At 43.1% G+C, this 25605-nt stretch overlaps 6 protein-coding genes, 1 long non-coding RNA gene and 2 other non-coding genes across 13 annotated transcripts; 8 read left to right on the top strand and 1 right to left on the bottom strand.

Moving 5' to 3' along the window:
* The first annotated feature begins 2168 nt into the window (after positions 1–2168).
* LOC147060069 (tudor domain-containing protein 5-like) lies at positions 2169–6924 on the top strand. Of its 3 annotated transcripts, none has more exons than XR_015065561.1 (15): positions 2170–2421; positions 2509–2648; positions 3399–3642; positions 3706–3878; positions 4015–4294; positions 4376–4458; positions 4553–4667; positions 4838–4995; positions 5075–5295; positions 5376–5585; positions 5672–5738; positions 5887–6082; positions 6154–6273; positions 6340–6387; positions 6588–6924. XR_015065561.1 is itself a non-coding variant. In XM_085906387.1 (15 exons), exons 3-15 carry the CDS (start codon positions 3399–3401, stop codon positions 6588–6590), a joined length of 1923 nt encoding a protein of 640 aa, XP_085762513.1. In that variant the 5' UTR covers positions 2172–2421; positions 2509–2648; the 3' UTR covers positions 6591–6924. The 3 variants fall into 3 exon arrangements, 2 of the variants coding, with proteins under 2 accessions (XP_085762512.1, XP_085762513.1); XM_085906387.1 differs by having other exon boundaries at positions 2172–2421; positions 5882–6082; XM_085906386.1 differs by having other exon boundaries at positions 2169–2421; positions 5887–6273.
* Positions 6925–7252: 328 nt separating this feature from the next.
* Positions 7253–11546, top strand: naa40 (N-alpha-acetyltransferase 40, NatD catalytic subunit). The gene is made up of 8 exons (XM_085905685.1): positions 7253–7751; positions 8864–8959; positions 9397–9449; positions 9527–9622; positions 9743–9901; positions 9976–10059; positions 10148–10225; positions 10307–11546. The coding sequence occupies exons 1-8, from the start codon at positions 7746–7748 to the stop codon at positions 10452–10454; spliced, it is 720 nt and encodes a 239-aa protein (XP_085761811.1). The 5' UTR covers positions 7253–7745; the 3' UTR covers positions 10455–11546.
* Positions 11547–11630: 84 nt separating this feature from the next.
* b3gat3 (beta-1,3-glucuronyltransferase 3 (glucuronosyltransferase I)) lies at positions 11631–14024 on the top strand. The gene is made up of 8 exons (XM_085905684.1): positions 11631–11777; positions 12113–12212; positions 12290–12461; positions 12529–12712; positions 12804–12965; positions 13047–13133; positions 13295–13498; positions 13563–14024. Exons 2-8 carry the CDS (start codon positions 12119–12121, stop codon positions 13659–13661), a joined length of 1002 nt encoding a protein of 333 aa, XP_085761810.1. The 5' UTR covers positions 11631–11777; positions 12113–12118; the 3' UTR covers positions 13662–14024.
* A 197-nt stretch (positions 14025–14221) lies between these two features.
* On the top strand, positions 14222–16203 carry LOC147060066 (uncharacterized). The gene is made up of 3 exons (XM_085906070.1): positions 14222–14261; positions 14703–15169; positions 15658–16203. The coding sequence occupies exons 1-3, from the start codon at positions 14240–14242 to the stop codon at positions 15784–15786; spliced, it is 618 nt and encodes a 205-aa protein (XP_085762196.1). The 5' UTR covers positions 14222–14239; the 3' UTR covers positions 15787–16203.
* A 362-nt stretch (positions 16204–16565) lies between these two features.
* LOC147060063 (uncharacterized) lies at positions 16566–19476 on the top strand. Its single transcript, XR_015063309.1, has 9 exons — positions 16566–16607; positions 17113–17146; positions 17228–17252; positions 17450–17469; positions 17636–17689; positions 17865–17907; positions 18061–18278; positions 18523–18587; positions 18771–19476. It is a non-coding gene; the product is annotated as an uncharacterized LOC147060063 (long non-coding RNA).
* On the top strand, positions 17934–17998 carry LOC147060065 (small nucleolar RNA SNORD29). The gene has a single exon (XR_015065576.1). It is a non-coding gene; the product is annotated as a small nucleolar RNA SNORD29 (small nucleolar RNA).
* LOC147060064 (small nucleolar RNA SNORD22) lies at positions 18324–18449 on the top strand. The gene has a single exon (XR_015065575.1). It is a non-coding gene; the product is annotated as a small nucleolar RNA SNORD22 (small nucleolar RNA).
* A 50-nt stretch (positions 19477–19526) lies between the features above and the next one.
* On the bottom strand, positions 19527–22444 carry arl2 (ADP-ribosylation factor-like 2). 2 transcript variants are annotated; one of them, XM_085903643.1, is made up of 6 exons: positions 22395–22444; positions 20561–20637; positions 20333–20443; positions 20065–20227; positions 19924–20004; positions 19527–19866 (listed from the first exon to the last, which is right to left on the bottom strand). In XM_085903643.1, the coding sequence occupies exons 2-6, from the start codon at positions 20623–20625 to the stop codon at positions 19732–19734; spliced, it is 555 nt and encodes a 184-aa protein (XP_085759769.1). In that variant the 5' UTR covers positions 20626–20637; positions 22395–22444; the 3' UTR covers positions 19527–19731. The 2 variants fall into 2 exon arrangements, with proteins under 2 accessions (XP_085759769.1, XP_085759760.1); XM_085903634.1 differs by lacking the exon at positions 22395–22444 and adding an exon at positions 21055–21143.
* On the top strand, positions 20901–25553 carry batf2 (basic leucine zipper ATF-like transcription factor 2). Of its 2 annotated transcripts, XM_085903617.1 has the most exons (3): positions 20903–21586; positions 22257–22367; positions 23322–25553. In XM_085903617.1, the coding sequence occupies exons 1-3, from the start codon at positions 21554–21556 to the stop codon at positions 23946–23948; spliced, it is 771 nt and encodes a 256-aa protein (XP_085759743.1). In that variant the 5' UTR covers positions 20903–21553; the 3' UTR covers positions 23949–25553. The 2 variants fall into 2 exon arrangements, with proteins under 2 accessions (XP_085759751.1, XP_085759743.1); XM_085903625.1 differs by lacking the exon at positions 22257–22367 and having other exon boundaries at positions 20901–21586.
* The last annotated feature ends 52 nt before the right edge of the window (positions 25554–25605 follow it).

Raw genomic sequence — 25605 nt, 5'->3', positions numbered from 1 at the left:
CCTCGCGCTTTAAATCACCTTGGGATAATTCGCCCTCCGGTGAGCCACCACATCCAGTGTCAAATGTAATTGGATTTTTTTTTAAGAACAGAAGATTAAAAACGTATCTGATGATATACGACTGTTGCAAATGGCGGGGGGAAAAAAAAGATTTGAACTTTCTGTACCGTCGGTGAGTTCTTGTCGGTGATTTATTTGTTCGAAGAATATTAATTCACAGCGATTCCAAGCAAGGTTATTAACAAAAACTAATGAAATAACTAAAATTAAGATAATAAATACAGCTATGTTAACAAAATAAAAACAAATGCTTTGGAAAAATTCAAACTACACGTTATATCTGTATAAAACAAAAACTAACTAGCTGTCCTTTGTTTTGGTCTTTGTCAATTCATATCACATATAAGTTTTGTGCTTCAGTTTCAATGTTGATTTTGCTTTTAATTCCACAAAAAAGAATCATGGTCAAACAGTCGTATGAGAATTGTAATTTATTTACTTGATTACACAAAGTGACCTATTTTTTTATTTGCTCTAGTTAAATATATTATAAAAACTAATACTGAAGCTAATAAAAATGAACCAAAACAAAATATTTAAAAAAAAAACTACTCCAAAGACTCATTAAAGTGAATAAAAAAAATAATAATAAAATAACGATAACGAAAACTCCCAAACTATTAAAAGCGTGATTCCAAGAGGGTCTGCTAATGAACAGAAAGTATTTGGTTGCCTGTGAGTGATTCAAAATAATATCCTTTTTTATGATGGGTTTTATTGTCAGGATAAAATAATTACAGCTGAGAGTAAACATAAAAATGATAAACAGTGGTGAACGTTAACTCAGAGGAAGACGAGAAAGACCTTTGGTGTAATTGTGGACCTGACGCCCTATCAAGCGTTCTCTTTATCAACTTTCTTTGTTTTCTCTCCGCTTAATGGCTCATTTGCGTTAGACAAAGTGCGCTAACATGAGAGCGTTTGATTGATTTGGCTTTTTTCCGATGAATCCTTCAGCGTGCGTATTGACCCGGCGTGTGGCTGCTCATCAGCGTGATGATTTATCATCCCAGCGGAGGGCCGGCTGACTGGCAGTCACGATGCTTTGTTGCCTCCCAGACACGCCTCGCTGTAACTGGGGAAATGTCACAGCTTTACATCCGGCGAGTCAATTTGGACTTGTTTTTGTTTCTTACTTTGATCTTCTTTGTCCTCCCTCCCTCTTTGCCTGAGATGTCACAGTAATGCAAAACAAGCGTGATCAGAAGATGAACGATGCTAACTCGGGAGGATGTAATTACAGTAGAAGTTACATGTGACCTTAAACGGCTTGTATTGTGAATTCAGACATTGTTGGGAGATAGATGCTGAAAGCTTTCCAGTGCCTCGTTCGGTGTCTGCCATGAGTGTGCGTATGTCACACACGAGAAGGCAGAGGAGCGAGGTAAATAAAAATGTTGGCCATCCAATGGCGGCTTTACAGTCCCGAGGCACGGTGCAGAAAAGGTTTTAAGCGGATAAAGCACCTAATTAGAGTATTTTATGGTGATTTTTCTTTTATTCTCTTCCTTCCTTGCTGGCCAACTAAGGCAGTAGAGAGGAAGATATGTGCAGGACTGAAAAAAAAAAGATGATTCATTCACTGATCCTGTTTTCCTCAATGGCTTATGTTCAATGCGCAATGTAGCCACTGTTTATTTGTGGTGCCACCAGCGTTCTTGCCCCCCCCCCCCTCCTCAGAAGTATGTGTGACGTCATTGTTGGATATTTTTACATTCACATTTGTGAGGTTTGCTGGGCTATAAAGAAATAACGTGTTGGAACATTTCCAGTGAATGCAGCTTTGGATGGGTGGATGACACATTTTACTGTCTTCGCCGGACTCCCTTCTGTTATTCACAAACATTTAGCGCCATCAAGTGGTCAGCTCTTGCAATTGCTGCAGCGTTGTCAATTTCAAAACAAGATGAGATTCCGTGGGCACTTAATGGCTTCTTTTTTATTATTCATTGGATTATTATGGTTTAATCATTCACCAGAAATGTTTGCAAGCATCTGCCGCCACTTCACGTCCTTTCTTGTCAAACACTCAGCGGTGTACTGGTAATAGAGGAGACATTTTTTTTTTTTTTTTTTTACACTTGAAAAGAGGAGATATGAAATCATGGCCTTGAATGAAGACAAATAGAGGACGCGTAATCCAGCCACGTGACATAATAATACTCTATTTAAAAATAATTTCAAGTCTGCAGTGTACTTCACAGATGATTTGCCCAGTATTGTTGAACCCAAGTAGTGTTTGATGGAAATAGCCCAAATAACACTTTTTATAGTGTTTGTTTCTGATAGAAAAAAAAAAAAAAAGAAAACGCATTCAAATTTTACTCGAAGGGAGTTATTCGAACCCAAACCCTTAAAACTGTGAGTCACGCGTTACACAATTGTGCTGCTGTAACATTCATTACATTTAATATATGGTGTGTTTACATTTCTCCAATTTTCTGGCAGTGCGTTCAACGGTCAAGTGTTAAAATTGGACTCTTTGCTCGCTCAGCCAACAGCCATGCAAAATATCTTGTCACAACTTTTGTTGAGTTTCTCGTGGTCGCAGCACTCAAACAAGGACAAAGAGGAAGAGCATATTAACAGTAAGTGTGTTTAAATCCAACTCGGGGGGGAACTTGGTGGTCTTTTTTCTGGATGGGTGGAAGGTGTGGTTGCGACGCTAGCATTAGCTTATTATTTAGCTTATTAGCTTAGCAGGTGCTAAGGCAATAACGTTAACTTTGGCATATTGATACGCGTTGTAGTAAGTTTCATTTCCTAAGCGATATTTTTTCCTACTAAAACATTTCGCTTTGCTAGTTCATCGAATGATTTCAAATACCTCAAACTTATCTTTGCTCTTTTCAATCCAATGATGTTATTTGTACTCTGTTCAGTTGAATATCGTGATTTGGAGTGCAAGACATTTTCCTAACATTGAATCCAGCAATGCAAGTAATTAATTGTATTTATTTAGAACTCATACCAGACAGGACTCGGAATATTTTAATATGTTTTCTTAAAATAAAGTGTCATGAACTTAATTCAGTAAATTCAATATAATAACAAAAGACAAGTCATGCATTCATTAATTTGTTCTTTTTAACAGTATTACTCGTATTGTCTTGAGGTCTAACAAGCCCCTACTGGTTCCATGATTTTTTCTTTTCTTTTTTTCTTTTCTTTTTAGATTTTCTCCAAACAGTCAATTAAATTGCACCCTGCTAAGTCCCCTAAAAAAAAAAAAAAGATCTAATTAACGGTGACAGACAGTTTTAGTGGAATTTGAGACCTTGACTTTTTAAACACATGAAACTGTCCAAGCTGTTATCATCCCATTCCTTCACCCACAGATGTCTTCGGCCGCATCGAACAAAGAACAGGTTTTGGCTCAGCTCAAGAAGGATCTCCGCTCGTTGCTTGTGTCGTCCAAAGACGGCTTGGACGCTAACCAGCTGATGCGCGACTACAGCAACATGCTGGGATACCCCATTCCGCTGCAATTGCTGGGCTTCTGGAATGTTCTACACATGGCCACAGCTATGCCAGACGTGATGTCTGTGACTTACAGCATCAACGGCTGTCGGATCTTTAAAGGTAAGTTGATGGTGTGACGCTTGTGAAGTCTGTGGTCCCGAGTGTACGTCTGTTTCTTCACAGCCGTGAGTGACAAGTCCACCGTGCATATTGAGCAGCTGGTGGCCAAGCAGCGCAGCAAAAAGAAAAAGAGTAAAGGCCATCATCAACCGGCACCCATCTGGTCCCACCAGAGGGAAAACGTTTTTCTTTCGCTCGATACTTTTAGGGCGCAACTACGAATCCTCCTCAGTCAGGTAATCTGGTGCTTGATGCGTTTTTCAGATTGACACCACAGCATCCAACTCTCGAGTACTCACCAATGCCGATACGAAATTACCGCTAAAACTACTTAGTGGCAGAGCTGTGCCATTAAAACGGTGATTGTTCCAGGGTCCTCTCAAGTTGTGTAGCTTCAATTGTAGCTACAAGCGTTGCTTTGGCCACCCGGTGATCCCCCACAACTTCGGTTTTAACACCCTCAAAGACCTGCTGGAGGCTGTGCAGGATCTGATCTTCATCCAGCCCACCAACATGAGCTATATTGTCTGCCTGAGAGACAATGCGGTGTCCATGAATCACACTGGATTGTACTTCACGCCCAATTGGGTCAAAAAAAAGGCGGCCAAAAGCTCACACGGCAGCGGAATTCCGACGCGAGGAAAACCGTCAGGTGTGTTCTCTCGCGGAGAATACAGGAAATGATTTGTGTTTTCTAAATTCAACTCCCCCGCTGTTCTAAATTTTCACCAAGAGCCACTGACGTGTCTGCCCGCGGCGACGGAGAAGAAAGATAGAGAAGCAGATCCAGATCGCGATCAGAAACCGCCGCTGGAGGTTCGTGCTTAAAATACAAGCAGCGGATTCCTTTTATTTGCTTGTCCTTGTTTGCGCACGGCTTTTGAGAATTGTGTCCCTTGTTGCTTGGCAGAAGCCTTCGGGCAAGAATGGGCCTCCCATCGAGAATAGTCACTTAAGTGTGCAACCAGTAGAGGGCGACAAAGGACGCTGTACGGTTGTTGTGAACTGTGACGCGGATCAAAGAGGTACAGAATGTCCTTTGGGTTTTTTTTACACTGCCACCATCATATCACTTTACTGAGATTGGTTACTACTCACAATTTTTCTTTTGAATGAAATCAAGCATTTTTTTGTCTTAATGTCTATATTTAGCGTAGTGGAGGAGTGAACAGACACATAACTTGTCCCCCTTTAGTCGATTCAAGCCAAGTGGGTAACGCTGGCCACCCTGTTACGAACGCACACGAGGAAAACTCATCACCTTGGGAAGGCAAAATCATGGCAGAATATAATCGCTGTTCAACGGAGGCCCACCGAGAAGAGACCAGTGAGGATTCACAGATTCCAGAGGAGGTGGGTGAGATAATGTCGTTTGTTCCATAATGCTATTTAGTAGTGAATGATTACGCAACACGTCTTGTTTTCATGTCAGATCCCTGAGAAGAGCACAGACGTTTGTCGCCACCACGCCGAGATCCGAGACGTGGCCCTGGATGTCCTTTGCAGTGAGCGTCTCAAGCGGCCAACGCAGCGCACCGCTCGCGAGATCACGGCCGTCCAGGTGGAGCACGTCGAGTCTCCGGGACATTTCTACATCAGCTTCTGCGAGAGCGATGAGTCGCAGGCGTTGCTGGACATGATGTTTGAGATGAGGTGAGCAGCTGTTCGGCAAAGTTTGTACGTATGTCAAGGAGCCTCGATTCCTACCGTCGTCACCTTTCCGTTTCCTCCAGGCGATTTTATACCCGTCCCGACGTGTCTGAAATCTATCGACTCCCGCGGAGATTCGTCCGACGGGGCCAAGCCTGTTGCATGTTGGCGGCGGGCCTCTGGTTCTACCGAGTGGTGATACAGCGAGTTGTCAGCCCCAGTCAGGCGGACGTGTTCTATGTGGACTATGGCAACACTACCAGGGTGGACTCGGACAAGCTGAAGTTTCTCAAGTATGATGACGGGGGGGGTGCAAGCCTACTAGAAGTCAGAAAATGTCCACGACAAATAAAGTGAACTCACAATCTATTTTTCACAGGACGTGCTTCTCCATTCTCCCGGCGCAAGCAGTTCTCTCATCCCTTGCCGGAATTAAACCAAAAACCGTAAGCATGACAACGTCCCTCCGTCCATTTACGATCCAGTTTATGATCATTTGAGTCATCCAAACTGCATGTTTTAAATTCGACTTTGACTGGAATCAGCTTAATTTGTGCTTTCATTCTGAGACTCGGAGTTTCTGTTCCAGGGCAGGTGGAGCCCAGAGGCCACGGCTTCCTTCCAGAGTCTTTGCGCCAATCACGTGCTCGCCGGCGCCCTCAAGTGTTACGCCGGAGACGTGCTGCAGGTCTACCTTTGCGACACACGCACAAGCGAAGACGTCTACGTCCACAACGTCCTGCTGAGCCAGGGCCACGCCGTGGCCTGCTGGCCCTCGGACAGCGCCGTGGTCGGTCGCCGATATTTCTGTCGGGGTTTCTTTGTCGGAGCTCTCGGCTAATTGTCGCATGGCTCGCTAAGCTGTGTGTCGAGGACAATCCAGTCACGTTGTACCTGGGCGACGGCGCAGTCGATCTGCAAGACGTGGAGAAGATGACGCTGGATGAACTCAAAGACGACGACGCCACCACCAAAGAGAAGGTTTCCCCTCAAATTATTCATCATCATAATAATACCAGCGATCTAAAAGAGGATTTTTTTTTCCAGGTTGATTTGGACGAGATGCCCGCCTTGGAGCCCATTGTGGAGGAGCAGGTCAGCAGCGTTCACTTCCTGGTTTGATGATAGATGTGCTTGGCTTGTCTTTGGTAATATTGTAAAACATAATGAGCCATTTTTCTTGTATTTCTTTAAAATGTTCGAAATAAATAAACAAACAAACTCCGCCAGTACTCACTATACGTATATTTGAGCAGAAAGCTCAAATCCATTTTCCTTTTGTTTTCTTGTCAAAGTAAGGGGGCTTACTATTCTGAGGAGATTCCAAACGAGCTCAGTGGGACACCTTAAACATTTGAACGTCCTCCTTGAAAGATCTGTGACTTCTCCAAAGGTATACACAGTTATTTTATCATCATTGTGATACAATGTTTTCCTGTTCTTCTGGCAGTTCTGTTTGTGGCCTGACAATTGAACCCTGTCATATTTAATTGTTGGGCTATTTTGGTTTCCTAACACCACTGCTATAAAAGGAATTGCTTTGTATGTTTGACTGTTTATATATTTTTTTTTAATTCAAGGCATTGTTTTTTCTGTAATGATAACATTATGACATTAAAAGACAAAAATGTGTATGTTCCATATCAGCATCCTGAATCCCATTTGTGATGATACTGCCCATGTAGATTATTAAAAAAAAAAAAACAACACACACCAATTTATTTGGTATAGTTTTATATTGATTTAATAAGACGAAATGGTGTGACATTTGCTCCAAAGTGCCATATTATAGCTTCTTGTAAATATAAATGACATGACAAATGCCAAGTGAGTGATCGCTTCCCTAACAAGGAACACCAATTCGCGCTACCGCGTGGTATGTTAGGTCTCCCGGAAATGAGTGTTACGTTTTCCACTTTTTGTGATGTGACCAGTAATGATTTGAAAATCATGTGACGAAAAAAAAGACTGTGAAGAGAAGACTTTGACATGTGGAAACAAGCCCAAAACTCGAAAACGAGCAAATTTTATTTCTCCCGTAGTTGAGTAAAAATCCCTTTCGGGAGTAGATCCTCTGAAATCGGAGTTTCGGAGGAGTACGTGAACGCCTCGCGCTTGGACGGCGGGCAGAGCGACGTAATTCTTTACGTAAAAGCAACATGGATCTGGAATAATTTCAGTCCCGCATTCTGGGCGTCTATCGGGCAAAGCAGAAATTCCATCCCGCTCATTATATCTCAGCGCCGATTCTTAACCACGAATAACTGCACCCTGCTTTGACCGCGGCTCGGCCGGTACTGTTGTCAGTTAGCATTGTTAGCACGGAAGTCATTGTCGTCCTCGGCGGCTACCTCGTTCGGTCGCTCCCCGGCGGGCGACAATCAAGCGTACGGACAAAAAAGACAAGAGTTTCCCGGGGGTGGTGACGGAGCACACGACGCGGCCGAGGCAAAATGGGGGTGAGTGGAATAAGCTGGCACAATGCTAGCGTTGTGTGATGCTGCCGCTTTCCTCGCTTGTGATGGCGTTAAGAGTGAAGAGAGAGAGAGCGAGATGAACTTGATGAGAGAAGGGACAGGAAGAAAGGTTCATGGTGGTCGTCTACTTAGCATGCGGGCTAACACAAAGCGCGTACATGTTCGTTGTGAACACCATCCTGCTCCTCACTTAGCCGCGTTAGCGCCACCGCTGCTTCCAAATTGCCAACCACTAATGCAAATAAAGCCTGCCTTAACTGCACCACTGCTGTGCTTGGCGGTGGCGATTTACATCCTCCGCTTGCACTTTGCATTAAACCCATCCACGTGGTCCCACAGATTCCGAGCTTAAAACGGAGTTAAAGCGGTCTTCTCGGTTCATGCACAAATATTGCAACTCTTAGAGGACAATTGAAAATGCCCAATGTATAAAAAATAAAATGTGCGAGAATGTCCGAAAAAAAATAAAATTCAAACGCTCATCTCTACTTGTACTCACTTCAACCTGGAAATATCAAAACCATCGCCCCAATTCTTTGGATTTTAGTGATGTTTAGCGTTTTCTTCTCAAAAAAAAGTTCGCTCATGTCAGAAAACTGCAATCTCTGTGAAAATCTCCATTGGCTCTTTTGAATTGCTCCAAACATTGCACCGATTGCCCCAACATTTTGGATTGTATTGACATAATAAAAATGTCCATAAATCCGAACATTGAGTAGCGTTTTTAGACATTGTAGATTGTCCCCCACACTTGCTGAAATTAAATGCCAAGTCAAAAATCACAGCGCATAAAAACTTAATTTGCCGGCCAAACCCAGAAAACAGGTAAGCCGCAATTTATCAATACCTGAGCCCTCGGGCACTGTGATGTCATTTTCAGTCGAATGGCTGTGTTAAGACTAGTGTGGCAGCATACAACACGTTATTAAGGTGGGGGAAAATGGCCTTGCATTAAAACTGAATTTCCCTTGTGAATAATATGTCTACTTCTTCTAAACACATGACCTACTTTGCTCGTTAGTCAGCTACTCAGCTCAGTTACACTCGGATCGCTCTCTCATCTCATCATCCTATTTTGATGGTCCCTTTCCCAGAGGAAATCCAGCCGAGCGAAAGAGAAGAAAGCGCGGCGTCTGGAGGAGAGGGCAGCCATGGACGCCGTCTGCGCCAAGGTGGACGCTGCCAATAAGGTGACTTGATTGGGGAGCGGGGGCCGAGTGTTGCTGGACTTTGGGGGTGCTCGGTGGCACATTGTTACCATCGGCACTCCATCAAAAGATCTTAACTAAGGTTTATTAATACAGCACGTTACAAAATTGACACAGCTGCATAGTGCTGTGCGTAAAGTTTAGAACAATGTAGGAACAAATAGACTTATGGAGAAAGTGTCCTTCTTCTGTCATCAGCATCAGCATAAGATGGAACCCACAGGGCAGCAAATACGATGGAAACAGCAGGGGCCCCAAAATTGAACCCTGTGGAACACCATACGACAGTGGGGCAAAGTGGGACTCAATGCAATCAATGCTGCCATATAAAAAAAAAAAACTAAACCATTCAGGAGCACTACCCAAATCAAAAGTGGCCTCTAGTAATGTGTGGAAAACGTTGTGCCATCTTTTCCTAGCTCGATGACCCGCTGGATTCCTTTCCAGCCTTCAAAAAGTATGACAGGAACGGGTATGTATTGATTTGACCTACGTCGCTCCGTCCACAACGCTTTTGTGGTCCTGAAAAATGTATATCCTCCCATCCAGACTGAACCTGCAGATCGAGTGCAAGCGAGTGACGGCCCTCAACCCGTTGTCGGTGGAGTGGGCCTTCGAACTCACCCGAGCCAACATGCAAACACTGTAAGCATGGATTTGGGGTTTGTTTGTTTGTTTGTTTGTTTGTTTGTTTGTTTGTTTGTTTGTTTGTTTGTTTGTTTGTTTCGAAAGCGCCAAAGTGAAAATTTACTCCTGCGCCGCCAGCTACGAGCAGAGCGAGTGGGGCTGGAAGGAACGAGAGAAGAGGGAGGAGATGAACGATGAGAGGGCGTGGTACCTGCTGGCCCGCGACGGCGACTCTGCCCCCGTGGCCTTCTCTCACTTCCGATTCGACGTGGAGTGCGGGGAGGAGGTGCTATACTGGTAGGGCGCCGTTTCTTGTCCCGGTGGTTGTGGTGTGAAGATGCGGCGAATATTAACTGGTGAACGCACTACAGCTACGAGGTGCAGCTGGAGAGCAGAGTGAGGAGGAAAGGACTGGGCAAATTCCTCATTCAGATTTTACAGCTCATCGCTAACAGGTGGACGGCGGGAAAAACGTTGGCGCTAGCGCTGGCACTCGCGCATTGTTTATTGCATCTCACGTTTTGCTGCGTTTGCTCTCGGCAGTACGCAGATGAAGAAAGTGATGCTGACGGTTTTCAAACACAACCACGGCGCGTACCAGTTCTTCAGAGACGCTCTCCAGTGAGTACGCCGTCGGCGAGCGAGAACGTCGTAGCGCCGGTCTTGAATCCCCCCCCCCCCCCACCCCCCCCCCCCCCGCAGGTTCGAGATGGACGAGACCTCGCCGAGCATGTCCGGTTGCTGCGGCGACGACTGCACCTACGAGATCCTGAGCCGGCGAACTAAACACGGCGAGGCCTCGGTGGGTCACAGCCACGGCGGCGGCCACTGCGGCGGATGCTGCCACTGATGCTTCGGCCTCGAACGGCAGCGAGGGGCAAAGTTGTGCGAAAGTTTGAGCTGCCTCCTTTCTTTGTCCCGGGCCACGGAGGGGCAGAGTTTTTGGGTCCCACGTCTCGATGTTACAGAGTGACATTTGTGGTTTTTTTTCTGCTGTAAAATTGACACGCAATGTGAGCTCCTGTTTGTTTCGTCCCCCTTCCGTCATTTCCTTACTATCCATGACGACAAGCAATTGTTGTCTCATTGTCACCGAGAAAGATTCGAAACCAGGCGAGCCTTTGCGAAACATCACGTCGCGATCGCGGTGAGTCCTGCCTCATCGCGGCATCAGCGTAAATGCACATCCCGCCTTTTGATTTGTTTAGCACGTGCTCCGTGACGATCGAACGATTCTTTCTATGAGTTTGTCTTAAGTACGAAAAGTGTGCCACAAAAAAAATGCTGCTTTGCAGCAGTTCGATACTAAATCCTCTTTAGGCTCACAGGGCAGTTTCTTCCATGGAACAATCTTACAGGAACTTGCATTATGATAAGTCATTGCCAACATGCCTTTTCAACAACAACCGCAACCCCTAAAATCCCAGGCTTTAATTTCGAATGAGCGAGAAGTAGCTGGTATGTTTACAAAGCCGACAGGGTAATAAGCGTGGCGTTCTGTTTTAACAAGAAATTTAAGTTCTTGTGAATAGTTATAGTTGCAATCAAAATAGAGCCCAGGACAAGATCACCCTCATGCCCTGAAAATATAAGTTGTGTTTGTAAAAATCGACACCCCCCCGACACACCTTCCAAATAATCAATTTTATGTACTATGACTCCTAATTTGTTACTGTTGTGTAGCCACTATTATGACAAAACATTTTCGTGATCTCTTCTATTCCTTCTGTATATAACATAAATGTGCTCTTATGGATCCCACGTTGAAACAAAACACTTTTTGGAACATGAAACTTTCACGTGAACTGACTTGATGAAACCTGAGACTGATACCTACTGATGCAGCCATTCACAATCATGTAAGGGAAAACAAAGTCATTCCGCCTTGTTAGTGTTTTGTTTGTATCCTACACATCCAATAAAGCTGTTTCTCTTTTCTTAAGACACCCTTTTATTACTTATTTAGTCAGTCATTATCATTAAGTTAATGTGAACGGCACTTAACTTTCATGTAGACTGTTTCGCTGGGACTTTTTAACGTGTGACACTCTACCCGGAAGTGGTTGGAATAACCAATCCCAATGAATGGGTTTTTCTCATGAAGGGTTTCGTATCAAAAATGATGTGAAGTGTTCAAGATCTTGCAAAAGGCATCCGCTAGGATCATCTCTATGTACGTACATACGTAAATGTGCTTTTATTTTGTGCAAAAACGTCCTGCCAAGATAGATTTCGCAAGCTAGCTAGCGTTAGCGATGATGCCGTTCGCCACCCGTAACGTCACATTTGTTTATTTACTCATTCTACCGTGGTTCGGATTTGTTGGAACGTTTCATCATGTTTACATCCGTTTCAACTTTTCTTATTGCCGGTTATTTTACTCTGCAGTGGATAAGAATAGCGAATCAGCCAATTGAAATTCTGCAGTTCAACAGTTGCAAGAACATGGGTCTTAAATCCTTTGATCGTGTACCTAATAAAGTGTCCTCTCCACATTGTGATGTTTAGGCTACGATGGCCACGAGGATGAGGCTGAAGCTGAAAACAGTGTTTGTGCTCTACTTCCTGGTCTCTCTTCTGGGTCTCATCTATGCCCTGATGCAGCTCGGTGAGCAGACTTCAGACTCTTACCGGTCTATCTTTGTTCCAGACCACATGTTGAATGGCTATGCTTGTACTCCCCAGGTCAACGATGTGACTGCACAGAACACGATCTCCCCAAAGATCGAACAATATCTCGACTGAGGGGGGAGCTGCACCGTCTTCAAGAGCAATCAAAGAGGTTGGAAGCCAGCAAGCAGCCCCAAAAAACATCTTCCCTGACTACCATCTTTGTCATCACGCCGACTTACGCCAGGTAGCCCCTCCCGCTCCCTTCAGTTGTTTCAACTCAACCAACAGATGACCTTCTTGTGCTGTTCCAGGTTGGTGCAAAAGGCTGAGCTGACCCGCTTGTCCCACACGTTCCTGCACGTACCCCAGCTCCACTGGATCGTCGTGGAGGACTCCCAACACAAGACGCCGCTAGTGGGACAACTCTTGGCCAAGTCCGGCTTGGCCTACACGCACCTCCATGTGGCCACTGCCAAGGAGCGCAAGCTGCAGGAGGTGCAAATCTTTCACAAATGCAATTTGAGTTCAGGTTTGGGTACAGGTATCCAGGTACTAAAACTCAACATCCACACCTTTCCTTTCCCAGGGAGATCCGAGCTGGCTCAAGCCTCGCGGTGTGGAGCAGAGGAACGAGGGCCTGCGCTGGCTGCGGGAGGACAGGAGGACCCAGACGGACGGACACAGCCAGGAAGGGGTGGTCTACTTTGCCGATGACGATAACACGTATAGCCTGCAGATATTTGAAGAGGTACGCACGCTGACACATACTTTGGGTGGCACAGTTGGAGAAGAGAAATGTGGTCTGCCACTGATGATGTTGTCGTCTCAGATGAGGAGCACTCAGCAAGTGTCCGTGTGGCCCGTTGGGCTGGTCGGTGGGATGAAATACGAGAAGCCCGTAGTGGAGGGAGGAAAGGTTTGTCTCTAACTCAACAACAAAATATTACAAATACAAAATGGATATCACTGGATCATTGTAAGAATTGAAAGACTTCAGAAGATCTTTTTTGTAGGGGTGGGGTTGGGGGGGGCATGCCTTTATGATAAAGAATCCATTTTGCCGTCGTTGCTTTGCAGGTGGTCCGCTTTCACGTCGGCTGGCGTCCAAGTCGTCCCTTCCCGATGGATATGGCCGGTTTCGCCGTGTCCCTCAAGCTGCTTCTTGCCAACCCGGACTCTTGTTTTGATGGCAACGCGCCAATAGGCTTCCTGGAGAGCAGTCTCCTGCAGGGCCTCGTCACCATGGACCAACTGGAGCCCAAAGCGGACAACTGTTCCAAGGTGAGCGCTTTTGGGAGGACGCCCTTAAATATCCTAATGGCGCAATATTGTCATGGTTTCCCAGGTGCTTGTGTGGCACACGCGCACGGAGAAACCCAAGATGAAGCGTGAAGATGCTCTGCAGGCTCAGGGTTTGGGTTCCGATACCATGGTGGAGGTCTGACAAGGACGGGCGCACACACACACACACACGATGGGGAGTCGTGCTGTAATTACCCGTTGGTAGTCCCAGTGGAGCTCCGGTTAAAATTCATGCATGGCTTTCTTCTTTTGCATGCCATCCACACTGATGCCTTGAAATAGAATCTCTTTGTGTCCAGTAGAATCCAACGAGACAAGACGTCTAACTCACATGAAGCTCCAGTAATAAACCAAGAGTTCCCCTGAGCCTCGTTCAGTGTATAAAATAGAACAAATGGAGAGGAGTGACGGCTGTGTGTATATAATGTGTTATTTATTTATTGCTGTAATATTTGCTTCTTGCATTGTATGCCATGTCATTGACAAATAAAGAAGGTCAAATGTTCTTTTCTCGATGTTTTTTGATGACATTTCTATTAGGTGTATTTTGTTTGGTGGAAACATACAAATGGAAGTCCAAGCTACCACAACAACGAATATCAGGTACATGCAATTTATGTAACAATTTACTTATGGCTTTTGAAGGTTTTAATATTATAGTTAATGACTCGTTTTTTATTAGGTTGGTGGAAATCATCTTGAGTCTGCTTGACGGTCGTCATGGAGATCTGTTTTCACTACGGTGAGATTTTGTTGCGTGTACCTGAGCTGTTCGCATGTGGCCGACACACAACGTCAACATCCCGTGTTGACATTTGTCATCTATAGTGCGTATGTGTGTGTTTGGGGCGGATCGCCAATTCCAACCTCCCGAGTTATTCATTTGCCCACGCGCTCACGTTCTTTTGGACATTTTAGTTTATCGACAATTATTATTTACATTCATTTATGTCATTGTCATTTGTGGTGTACCTCACTTTTTTTTTTTTAATTGTATTCCTCCAATTACAAACCTAAAAAGTCGCTCAGCTCGGAAACACGTTTAGGCATTTAAAGGCACGTAAACATTGAATTGACTTGGCCATTTTGTCCTACCTCCAAATGATCCTAACCAGGAGATAGCGTTGAAGATTGTGTAACTAATCTCTCCCACCGATTCCCGCCCCCTTTCCTTTTTCTCCAGAGTTGAACACAAGAGAAGCACACACAGATCAAACCGGGAGGATGACTATCAGCAAAGAGTCCAGGAAAAGTTCTGTGCGGGGTTCCCTCCGAGCCCCCAAGTTCCTGGACAAATCCGGCGGCTTCTACGACCGCCTGGATGAACCAGAAAGTGCCCCGCTGACAGACAATTTGGTGGCGGACGCAGGGAGTGAAGTGGACGACGGTGAGACCCTCACGCGGCGGACACCCAGCGGCAGGTGGAGGAGAAGAAGCTCCAGGAGGAAGCAGAAGCAGACGCTACCTCTGGAGAGCCCCCAGGTCTTGGAGGGGCACCAGGTCCCCGACCGGGTGGACCGGCTCACGCGCGTTCCTTCTCAGGAAGATGCCGACGACCGGGTGCTGATCCGAGACAAGACAAGGATGAAGAGGGAGCAAGAGGTAGTCATGAAGGTGGTCAAGAGGAATTCGATGAAAGCATATCGTAAGGTGAGACACAATCCTCGGACTAGATTTGAACATGCATCAATCAGGTACCATTGAGAAACTTCTTTAGCCAATAAATGACAATATGGTAGAAAACTTGATTCCATTTGTTCAATTTATAGGTAATGTTGATGTCATCACATTTTTGAGAATGTGGAGATGTTTTTAGTTGCACCTGTAGACAACTTGAGAAATAAAAGTGAAGGTTCCCTGCCAACAAACACGATCCTTGGTGGAGGTCATAAATAAATTCCATCCTCGCATGAATGCCTCTTGGTTAAACGTTAAACCCTCAAAGGTTACGTAAGCCCGTTTTGCAGAGGTAGGTTTACAAGACTGAACTATGAATCCATGCCCTGCCATGTGGAGCGGGGCGGAGGTCTGTCAGCTACGTTCTTATCTTGATGTCAGTCACGCTCAGTGACGAGCAAATCATTCACCTGAACTCGCATTTATCGTTCTTTTTTTTTTTTTTTTCTTCCCCACCTCAGGCAGTCGACCGAGCTTTTCGGAGAGGCTGGGAGGCCTTTGTGGCCAACATCTACAGCGTGACCCTCACGCCTGTCAATCCGTCCCAAAAGAAGCATCAGCATAATGTCGTGCTGGCCGAGTTCCAGTAGAAGCTCAGCGATAACGATTTAGCGAATCATGATGCTAATTATTTATTGGAAGTTATTTGTTCATGATGTCAGGTTCACTATTTGGAGTTTTTCCACAGGTTTAGCATGATGAAAACACAAAAGTGTCGATGTGTAACCTTTAAAAAAAGCAATGACTTAATAGTGGAGCCATTTTGTCATTTATTTCATGAGAGACATGTATATCAGATTGTAGCCACTTGGTATTCCGGTGGAGTTTTTTTTTTTTGTCCATGAGGGGCAAAATGGAGAGATAAAACCACTGATTTAAATGCAATTTGTTTGTTGTTGTTTTTTCATTATATGTTAAGTGATGTATGTATATGCAATGTTAATTTCTTCTTGATGTTATTTACAAAGAATTGACTGCTGGTGCAAACGTTGAAAGTGATGCAGAAAAAAAGAGTTATGAGTCTGAAAAGGGTGAGGCTATGTTTAAATGTGATTACATCTTTTAATTTTATTCCTTGATCGATAAGATTCTCCTCAATGTCACGTTAAAACGTTCAGTTGTCCACTCCGTTGTCGTTCATCCTCTCATCCAATAGGTGGCAGTAGTTCACCTCCGTCCAAAGCGCTTTGACGTATTTCGACAATTATGTCAGTTATATGCATATAAATATAGAAACAATACTTCTGTGACTGCTCTAGCAAAAAAAAAAAAATCTTTTACCGGCAAGCATTTTTCGGCAAGTGTTGGGAGTAAAAAAAAAAAAAATCGAGGAATGGGCGGAGTCACGTGATGTGTATAAAACCGGAAGCAGCCATCTTTTCGTCCTCTTTCTTGGCTTCTGTACGTTGAGGTAAGAAGCAGATTACTTTCTTTCTCGTTATGGATTCACCCCGCAAATAGTCTTAGAATCCATTTCGAATTGGATTGTTCCGATGGATGCTTTATCAAACATTGGGGAGTTATCTGATTGGCTCAAAGCTGGCTTCGTGTTGGCTGGATTTCAGTAAACCGATCGCGTACATTCCTGTATACTTGTTATAATTTCGTTCTTTACATTTTTATTAATAATTATTTCTATACCAGTAGAAATGTAATCTAAAATCACCTTTAAAGCGTTACCTCGGGGATTCTTTTATTTTTTATTTTTGGCTCTCTTTGGCTTTCTTTCTTTCCATCGTCTCTATGATGATATTTCACAGACCTGTACTGACTGACTGTGATTGTACTTATTTATTCTGAAGTGAGACAAGTTTTTTTGGAAAGATTTTTTTTTTTAAGTGCTTTAATGCCGTTTTACCAGCGTGTAGTCCACATGGTTGATGCTAAAGCTAGCACCTCGTGCTTCTGTCTTCCAGATGCAGCGTGTTCGAGAAGCTACGTTAGCATCAGGTATTGCTGCATTTAAACTTGGTACACAAATGTTAAAATGATTCAATAAAGTATGAATCAATGAGCCTTTTGTGTTTTCAGATGGAGAGAATGCAAGAAGCCGATGGTATTTATTCCCACTTTTTCCCCGTTGTACTTGAGATTTGCCTCAAGTTGGCATGCTGCAGTGATGTGAACTTTGAACTCTCTCACTGACTCAACTGGATGAAAATGTATCAAATTCTGAGTTGCATGGAGCCGATGTAAACTCAATGCTACAGACTATAAACTGTTTTAATGCAAATTGTTTGTTTCTTCTTGCAGGATGGTCTTCTGATCTAAAGGTAATTTTAATTCTTTCCATAAAATTACCATGGCTGCTGTGATGAATTCTAGAACTCTCTCTGGCTGAATTGGTCTTTGACGATATTCAATTTATGATTCTGAGCAGCTTTCTTTGGCTTCTATAAAGTTCAAATTTTAGATGATAACTTTCCCTTCTGTTTGCAGATGGAAAAGAATTTCTGGAACTGTTGGCTCAGATGTTGACCAACTCAAGACAAGGTGTGGCTTTGATTTGATAGGAAATGTACATTTGCTGGTTTAAAATGATGATATTTTTGACAAGCATATGGCTGAAATCCATGATGCCGAACTGGATTCTGATTTTATTTGGCTAGCAGCCGTTAAATCTCAACGCAAGAGTGCGCTTGAATTGAGTTTTCTTCTCTTGTGGCAGCTGCAAAATGGCGGAGGCTGACGCAGATGATGCATTTTCAAACGTAAGTGCTTGAATTATTTTTAATGGGTGCAATGATGAAGAAACTTAGCTCACTTTGATTCGCAATGAAACGACACGAACTCCTGAGCACCCTCCTCTTTGTACATCTACCCATACGAGAATTGAACAGAAACTAAACTTTCTCTTTCTACAGGTTGAAGGTGAGTTGGTGTGCAAGAGGCTCATTGACGCTTGTCTGCTGAAAGTGATGAGCCAATATTGGAATCTCGTTCGTCTGAGTACTGATGAGAAACACAAATCTGACAGCAATTGTTATTGATTAGTCAAAATTGGAAGTCCCCCCCGCCAAACTAACTTTATTTTCCCCCATTCCGGTAGGTTTGACGAGATTTGGTGCACGGCAGCCATCAGGTGAGCAGTATAAAGCGCACGCAGGTCAAAACGGTCAGTGAGTTTCCTTGGTGATGTCACACGCTCACGTCTTACGCCATGTGCTGACGCCAGACCTGTAAAGGGGAACCCACTGGTGTTGCCATGGCAAGAAGGGGACAACTTGTTGGAGTTTCCAACAGTCTGAAAGGAAACTTGCTGCACCGTACGGGTGGTTAACTAGCTTCTTGATGCCAAATGTGGCTAATGAGCGTTTGCGTTTCAGATGGCAGGCTGGAGTGAACGCGTCACCTGCTGGGATGCTCGAATTGCCTTCATCAGCCATGTTTTGTATGTTGTTGTTTTTTTATGTATATAATTTTTAGTTTGCAAGAAGTGATTATTCATGTTACCGCCCCAGTCTGAAATTTCATGACTGATTGGTATTTATTGTATGATCTTGACTAAAAGAAATGTTTAAAAATTAAGAGTTGTATGTTTCTGGCAATGACTGTAATTCATTTTCTTTCGCAGACTGGAGTGACTGCTTTTGAAGATTTGAAAATGGCACCGCAAATTCTCCCCCTCCACATTTGAATAAAATTGGGGGAAAAAAACATCCTAAGCTATTTTATTTTGCATTTTCACTCTAGATTTATCAAAGCAGTAGAGTCAAAAACATTAGCTATGAGCTGCTACACTTATCTAGACTGTTCTGGATAAATTTGCATTATTAAATGTTAGATAATTTTAAATTTGGTCAAGTAAAAAATGTTATACATAATCATTAGATTCCATGGGTTTAATGGTAGCTATTCGCTGTGGCAGTTTGACCTTGTGTCCAGGAAATTTCCAACCGATATAGAATGTAAAGAGAACAATAGTGTTTTTCTTGGTACAGGATGCATATGGCTGGAGCCATGAGTTGTTAAGAACATCCTGGGTTTGAACAATGACATCACAGAGGTCTATACTGCTCGCCTTAAGAGCATTCTTGGTGTTCTGCAATCATGTGCTGAACCGACTGCTGTAAACAATGAGAAGCTATAAATTTATGGAAACTCCACCCATTGTATTAACTCAAAAAGCGGCCAGCCTGCTGAAGGTCGCGGTTTTCGAGGAACACTTGCTGTGTTTGATTCCCGTCCTTTTGCAAAAGCTGGTAGCCATTGAAGACTTCTCTGCTTCTGTGAAATTCTAGCTAAATCTGAAGTTGATAAACCTGCCTTTCAGAGTCAAATGGCTGAAGTTGACTTCATTCTCATCATTGGATATAACTGCTTGACTATATTTCCACAAATGCAGTTTTAATCAGTCATGTTTTATAGACAGGGTTGTAGAACATACTGGACAGAATATTCAATTTCCCTTCAAAGCAAGTTTTGCTGTTCAAAAAAATATTTAGTGTACCACAGCCTAAACAATTTTCACAAATAATAAATGCTTATTAAACAACATAAGGAAACTTGTCCTCAAAGTCCAATAAGTTAACATTTCAGTCAGCACTAAAAAGTCTGGCAGAAATATCATCCAACAACCAGTCCATTCCTTCCAGAAGGTTCTGTCCCGTCACTGCGCTGCATCCCATGATGCACCAGTGATGGTTCTTGATGTCATCCAGGCCCAATGTCTGAAAGTAAAACAATCGTATCCATCGTCTTTACAGAATCGCTAAAATAAAGCTTACCGCTTGAATTGCTTCTTCAGACAAGGCACCAGGTAGATCTTGTTTGTTTGCAAACACCAACAACGTAGCGCCGAGTAACCTCTGCGAAGCACAAATGCCAAATCAAATACAGATTGAAATTCAGCACAATATAGGTGGTACCTCCTCCAGCAGCAGTTTATGGAGCTCCTGCCTGCAGTCCTCCATGCGTTGTCTGTCTGCGCTGTCCACCACCCACACGAGACCATCGGTGCGCTCAAAGTAGTTCCTCCAGTAGGAGCGCAGCGATTTCTGTCCCCCGACGTCCCAAATGTTCAATTTGTAGCTACAACCACAATCAATGGGGCATTCTGACGTCACTAACCGAAGACCACAGTTGATTTGAGGCAATCTTTGTGAATGGATGATTTTTCTCATTCCAATTTCTTACTCTCTGTGCTCCAACGTGATGATCCTGAAGCCCAACGTAGGTGGGATGGTGCTGATGTCCTCGCCATTCAACCTTTTCACGACGGTCGTCTTTCCCGCGTTGTCGAGACCTCTGCACAAGCCAAGTCAAGGGGGGAATACCAACTCATCCACACTGCTATGCTAATTCGGCCCTTAAACACAATTGCTTCATCGAGTGGTTGATACACGTTAGCATCAAACAGGATACAGAATCAGTAGTCGCATCTCCCGTTCTTTCTGCTTCAACTTCTTCAGAATTGTCAGCAAACCCATCGCGATGCCGTCCTGGTGGAACAATTCTGGATAATGTCTTTGTTTGTTTTTTTTAGAAATTGCTTATTTTCTTTTTGGCGTGATGTTTTAAGTTGCTCGCGCATAGACGCGGAAGTGGTAGACTTGGGAACCGCCCTTACGCGATGTCTATTGGTCAAATTGGCACTTGGAGCACGTTCATTGGTCAAAGCTTTTCCGGCTGCCCCACTGAGGTTGGCCAATGTAAACGACAAATTTGATGTTGCGTTCGTAACACTGGGAATTTTAGTTGCATTCGAAATGGGATTGGAATCGGGACAATTTGATTAAAAAAAAAAAAAGGTACCGTTTACAACAACGCTAGATAACTTCAGTAATATTACCAATTTTTCCAAATCAAATGTTTTTATTTGATTTTTTTCCCGCTGTCATTAAATCGAGCATACTCACAATAATGCATGTGTCGCGTTTCTAATGAAAACTAGATTATTTTTTTATTGCTTATTTTTATTTGTGAGTTTAAAAAAAACTACACTATACTGACGTTCTTGTCTTAATTCGACACACAAATTGGAATTCGTGACGTTGACACAACACGCTTCTTTTTCTGTCCCCACGTCCCAGTCGTTCCCTTTTTAGCTGAGCGTTTGGCGTCCTTTTGTACAAGTAACAGTAAGCGTGACGTTCACGGTACGCCTTGGAAAACAAATGGGCGGAGCCATTCGGAGTGGCGGAATAACGGCGATTCTTTTACGCCTCTATATTTAAAATAAAGCGAAAGTGAAAGCGGATATTGGGTGCGTCAACCAGCCAGCGACCCCATAAGGAATCCCAGTCCAAGACTGACTATGGTCAAAAGCTGAACGTTCGATCCTGAGGTCCAACTCGATGGTGCCTGCACCAGGACGTCAGTGCACCTGGCTGGGTCATTGGTGTTCCCCCTCCCTTAATGGACGCAAAAGATGAGAGCACACCGGGGTCTGTAAGTTCTCCTTCTCTTTTTTATAATAAGATAAATTGAATGGATTGACATTCATTCTTTTTGACAAATTAATTGGTTTTTTTTTTTTCTCTACTTAACTGATTTGTTGGTCGTTTTAAGCAAGCTGTTGTCATGTGAGAACTTCCAAATTCTCTCCACATTCTTCTACACACATGAACCCACAAATATTTTCTCCTGTTTCCTCCCACATTCCAAAAATATGCATGGCATGTCAATTTAGGACTCCAACCAAATTGCCCATGGGATTGAGTGCGTGTGGGGGATGTTGTTCGTCTCTGTGTGCAACCAGTTCAGGACAAGCGATATTGGATTGGTATCGATTGAGCAATGTGCTTTTAGCTGTTCCTAATATTTTGGCATGCTCTGTAGAATAAAAAAAAAAAAAAAAGTATAAAAATAAATCAAGCAATTGAGACTGTTGTAATTGCCTATCAATGCCACGAGATGGCAGCAAAGCACTCAATTCGTGAAACTCCTCAAGTGACTTCAACACATTTCTGTAAAGCGGCAAAGCACTACTTGTATCCAAAAGAAAGCTCCTCAACCAATCCAAATTGAACAGATGCTTTTTAAAACACCATATAAACTATTCGCGTATTCATATATGCTTTCGACAAATTTGGCGGCTGCGCTGCCATCTTGTTGGCAGGAGTGTGAGGCGGTGGCGAACAAGAGGGGCACCAAGAGACGGCTGAAGAACCGAGACGCTGCCCGGAAGAGCCGCCAAAAACAAACAGAAAGGGCGGACGAACTCCACCAGGTTTTAAACAATTGGCTTTTGACTTACCTTTTCAATATGACCACTGCAGTGTGTGCGTGGGTGTGTTTGTGGGTGTGTGTGTGTTTGTGGGGGGGGGGGGGGGGGGGGGGGCAGGGACTAGCTAGGCCATTTCTTGTAAAGGGTATGCTTTAGCTGAAAGGCTGTCCCTCTCAAATAGCACCACTCTTCCTTCCCCTCTCGCTCTCTCGCTCGCTCTCTGTCTGTCTCTCTCTCTCTCCACACACAGATGATGTCATCAAAAGAACAAATGACCATTATCTTATTTAGTCAAAGAAAAGAAAGAAGAACATGTAGTTGTGTAATCATCCACTTAGAGCACTCAACTTTTTTTCATCCACCTCACACCTTTTCATTGGGGGAAAAAAAAAAATCTCCAGGCACACTATCACGATCCAAAAGAATCAATATGACAGGTTTACTGTTTTAGACTAGTTCCATAAACATTGTCATAAAAATCAACATGACAGGATTTTAGTGTTTGAGACTAGCTCCATAAATATTGCCACAATAAAATCAAAGTCACCGTCCCAAAGTAGGTCGAGCGTCACTATCAAAAGCGCCGATCAGCACAGATATAAACTGAATATGTGATGACGCACCACATGAAATCTCAAGATTCGCCGATTAGTCACGCATGCGCCATTAGAAAGTGGCTGACCAGGTCATGTGACCAGTGGTTTTGGCTCTCCTGTTTACAATGTGATCTGTAGTTAATATTGGACAATTTCTCACGGCTTAGCTGAACAACTCTCACGGCACACCAATGCGGTTGGGGAACACTGACTTAGAGAAGTTGACATTCAAAAGTTGTGGTGTGTAGTTTCCTCCTTTAATTTCATTTTTTTAAGAGTGTAGTAATCCCCCCCAAATACTTTAAGTGACAACCAAATATTTATATATAACATCTTTTTTTTTTCTTCTCCTCTCTCTTAGGAGCTCCTGACTCTGGAAGCTTCGAATTCGGCCCTGGAAAAGGAAATCAAAGCGTTAAAAAAAGAGATCCGTCACTACAACAGCGCCCTGGAGCGCCACCGGCCCTTTTGTGTCCTCCGAGGTTCCTTACAGGTGGACGCCCTCCAGACTTCCACGTCTGTCACCTCCAAAACGGAGTTTGACGCAAACTCTCATCCAATGCCCTCATCTGACTTGGTCCCTTCCTCCCTGTTTACACACGCTCCTCATTCGCTGTTTAGCAATGACGCCCACATAGAATTGCCCTCGTCCACCTTCTCCACGCTTCACCCCGAAGGAATCTTCTCAGTCACAACTGGAATGTTTCCCATTGAAGTTCCAGCAGCGCCGCCGCTCGACCCGCATAAATACGAGAACGCTCTAATATCGCAGCAGACCGACGGCGATGGGACCTTAAAGCCGAGTCAGATAACGCCAACGCTTGAGTCCCTGCCGTGTTCGATTCCCGTTCCGCCCAACACTCCAGATGGATTTTTCCCTTTAAACACACCTTCGGTGGAGCCGTATCCCGAAGAGCTGTCGCTATCTACCTTCCTGGAGGAAAATGACTGGATTCTGAGTGCGGACAATAATCCCACCACTCTTTAAGGTCAAAAAAAAAAAAAGGTGTGGTGGTCTTTTTTTGGCCCAAGTACCCGTGGAAACTACAGGATTATGACACGGGGCCTCTTTACTTTCACTTGTGTTCACTTGTGTTATTTCCTTTTTTTTTGTCTATGTTCGTTTGCATATTTATTTATTTAATCTCAATGAGTAACATTGGCTGTCGACTGATTTTTATTTTTTGGTGCAATTTTCGCAAAGCAGCCATTGTGAATGAACTCAATGAAGAGTAATAAAAATGGCTTGATTAGAAATCATAGATTTCTGATGCTTCATTTTTAAAGGTAAAAGATAGGTGAGGATTTTCAAACTAGTTTGTGAGTAGGGTTTTATAGTAGGTTTAAGGTTTCAGACTACAATTAGGGTTTCAAAGTAGGGTTTTAAAATGGGGTTATGGTTTCAAATTAGATTTTCAAACTAGGGTTGGAGTTTTAAATTCAGGCTTTTAAAGTAGCGTTTTATTTTTATTTTAGAATTCGAGTTTTCATTATATTTATTTATTTGTGGTAGAGGTTTTTTAAAATATGCTGGGAGGAATAAATAAAAAAAAGTCATTGGCATTTCATTTTTGTACCGCCCTCCAGTTTGAGACGCAGACTAGCGCTATTTTGTGGTCACAAGTGGTTCTGTCTTAGGACAGTTCATTGTACATCATTACAAAACGTATTTATTTATTTTTTACTAACAAAAAGCTGTTCTGTACATGGTCATTGTTTTTGTCCTTTGTGATGTCATGATGACTTTAAGGATTTGTCTCTGAACTAAAAACTGAACAAGTTCGTTAAGTAGGATTTCAAACTAGGGTTAGGGTTTTCAACTAGGATTTCTAATTAGGGTTACGGTTTCAAACTAGGGTTTCAAACTAGATTTAGGGGTTCAAAGTAGGGTTTAAAACAAGGGTCATGGTTTTAAAGTAGGGTTTAAAACTAGGTTTAGGGTTTCAAAGTCGAGTTTAAAACTAGGGTTAGGGTTTCATACTAGGGTCAGGGTTTCAACGTAGGGTTTAAAGTTAGTTTGAAACCTTGTTTGAAACCCTGGTTTAACACCCTAACCCTAGTTTGAAACCCTACTATGAAACCCTAACCCTGTCAATTTAAAAAATAAATACTTACAAACATTTTTGGTGTATCAATAAATGTATATTAAACCATATCCTTATCCTCAGAACATTAGCTAATAGTTTTAAACATGTAAATTCTATATTATTAGTATAAATGACATACAGAAAATAATGTAAATATAATTGTGTGTGTGTGTTGTGTGTGTAACATATGTAGATGTAGCTAAAGTATACATACTGTAAATATGGTTTTAAAACTCTTTTATTGTTATTATAACAACTTTTAAAACAAGGTAGAAGTGTACATACTGTAAATATGTTTTTAGAAATATTTTAAGATTACGATTTGGTATAACAAGGTACGATACTGTAAATATGTTTTTAGAACTCATTATTCTAACAACTTTTTTATAACAAGGTACAAAGTTATGTACTACAATTGTGTGGTAAAAATTAAGATAAATAAAATCTAACTTCAACGGAGGTACTTGAGTACAAATATAACATCTTAAAATAGAAAGGGCACCATTCCTTCTTTTACATTACAAATTATTTTCTGGTTTGGTAAATATATCAATTATA

The sequence above is a fragment of the Syngnathus leptorhynchus genome, chromosome 2 (genome assembly GCF_054491065.1).
Source record: "Syngnathus leptorhynchus isolate UIUO chromosome 2, UIUO_Slep, whole genome shotgun sequence".
Classification (NCBI taxonomy): Eukaryota; Metazoa; Chordata; class Actinopteri; order Syngnathiformes; family Syngnathidae; genus Syngnathus; species Syngnathus leptorhynchus.
This window is presented reverse-complemented; position numbering and strand designations above follow the sequence as displayed.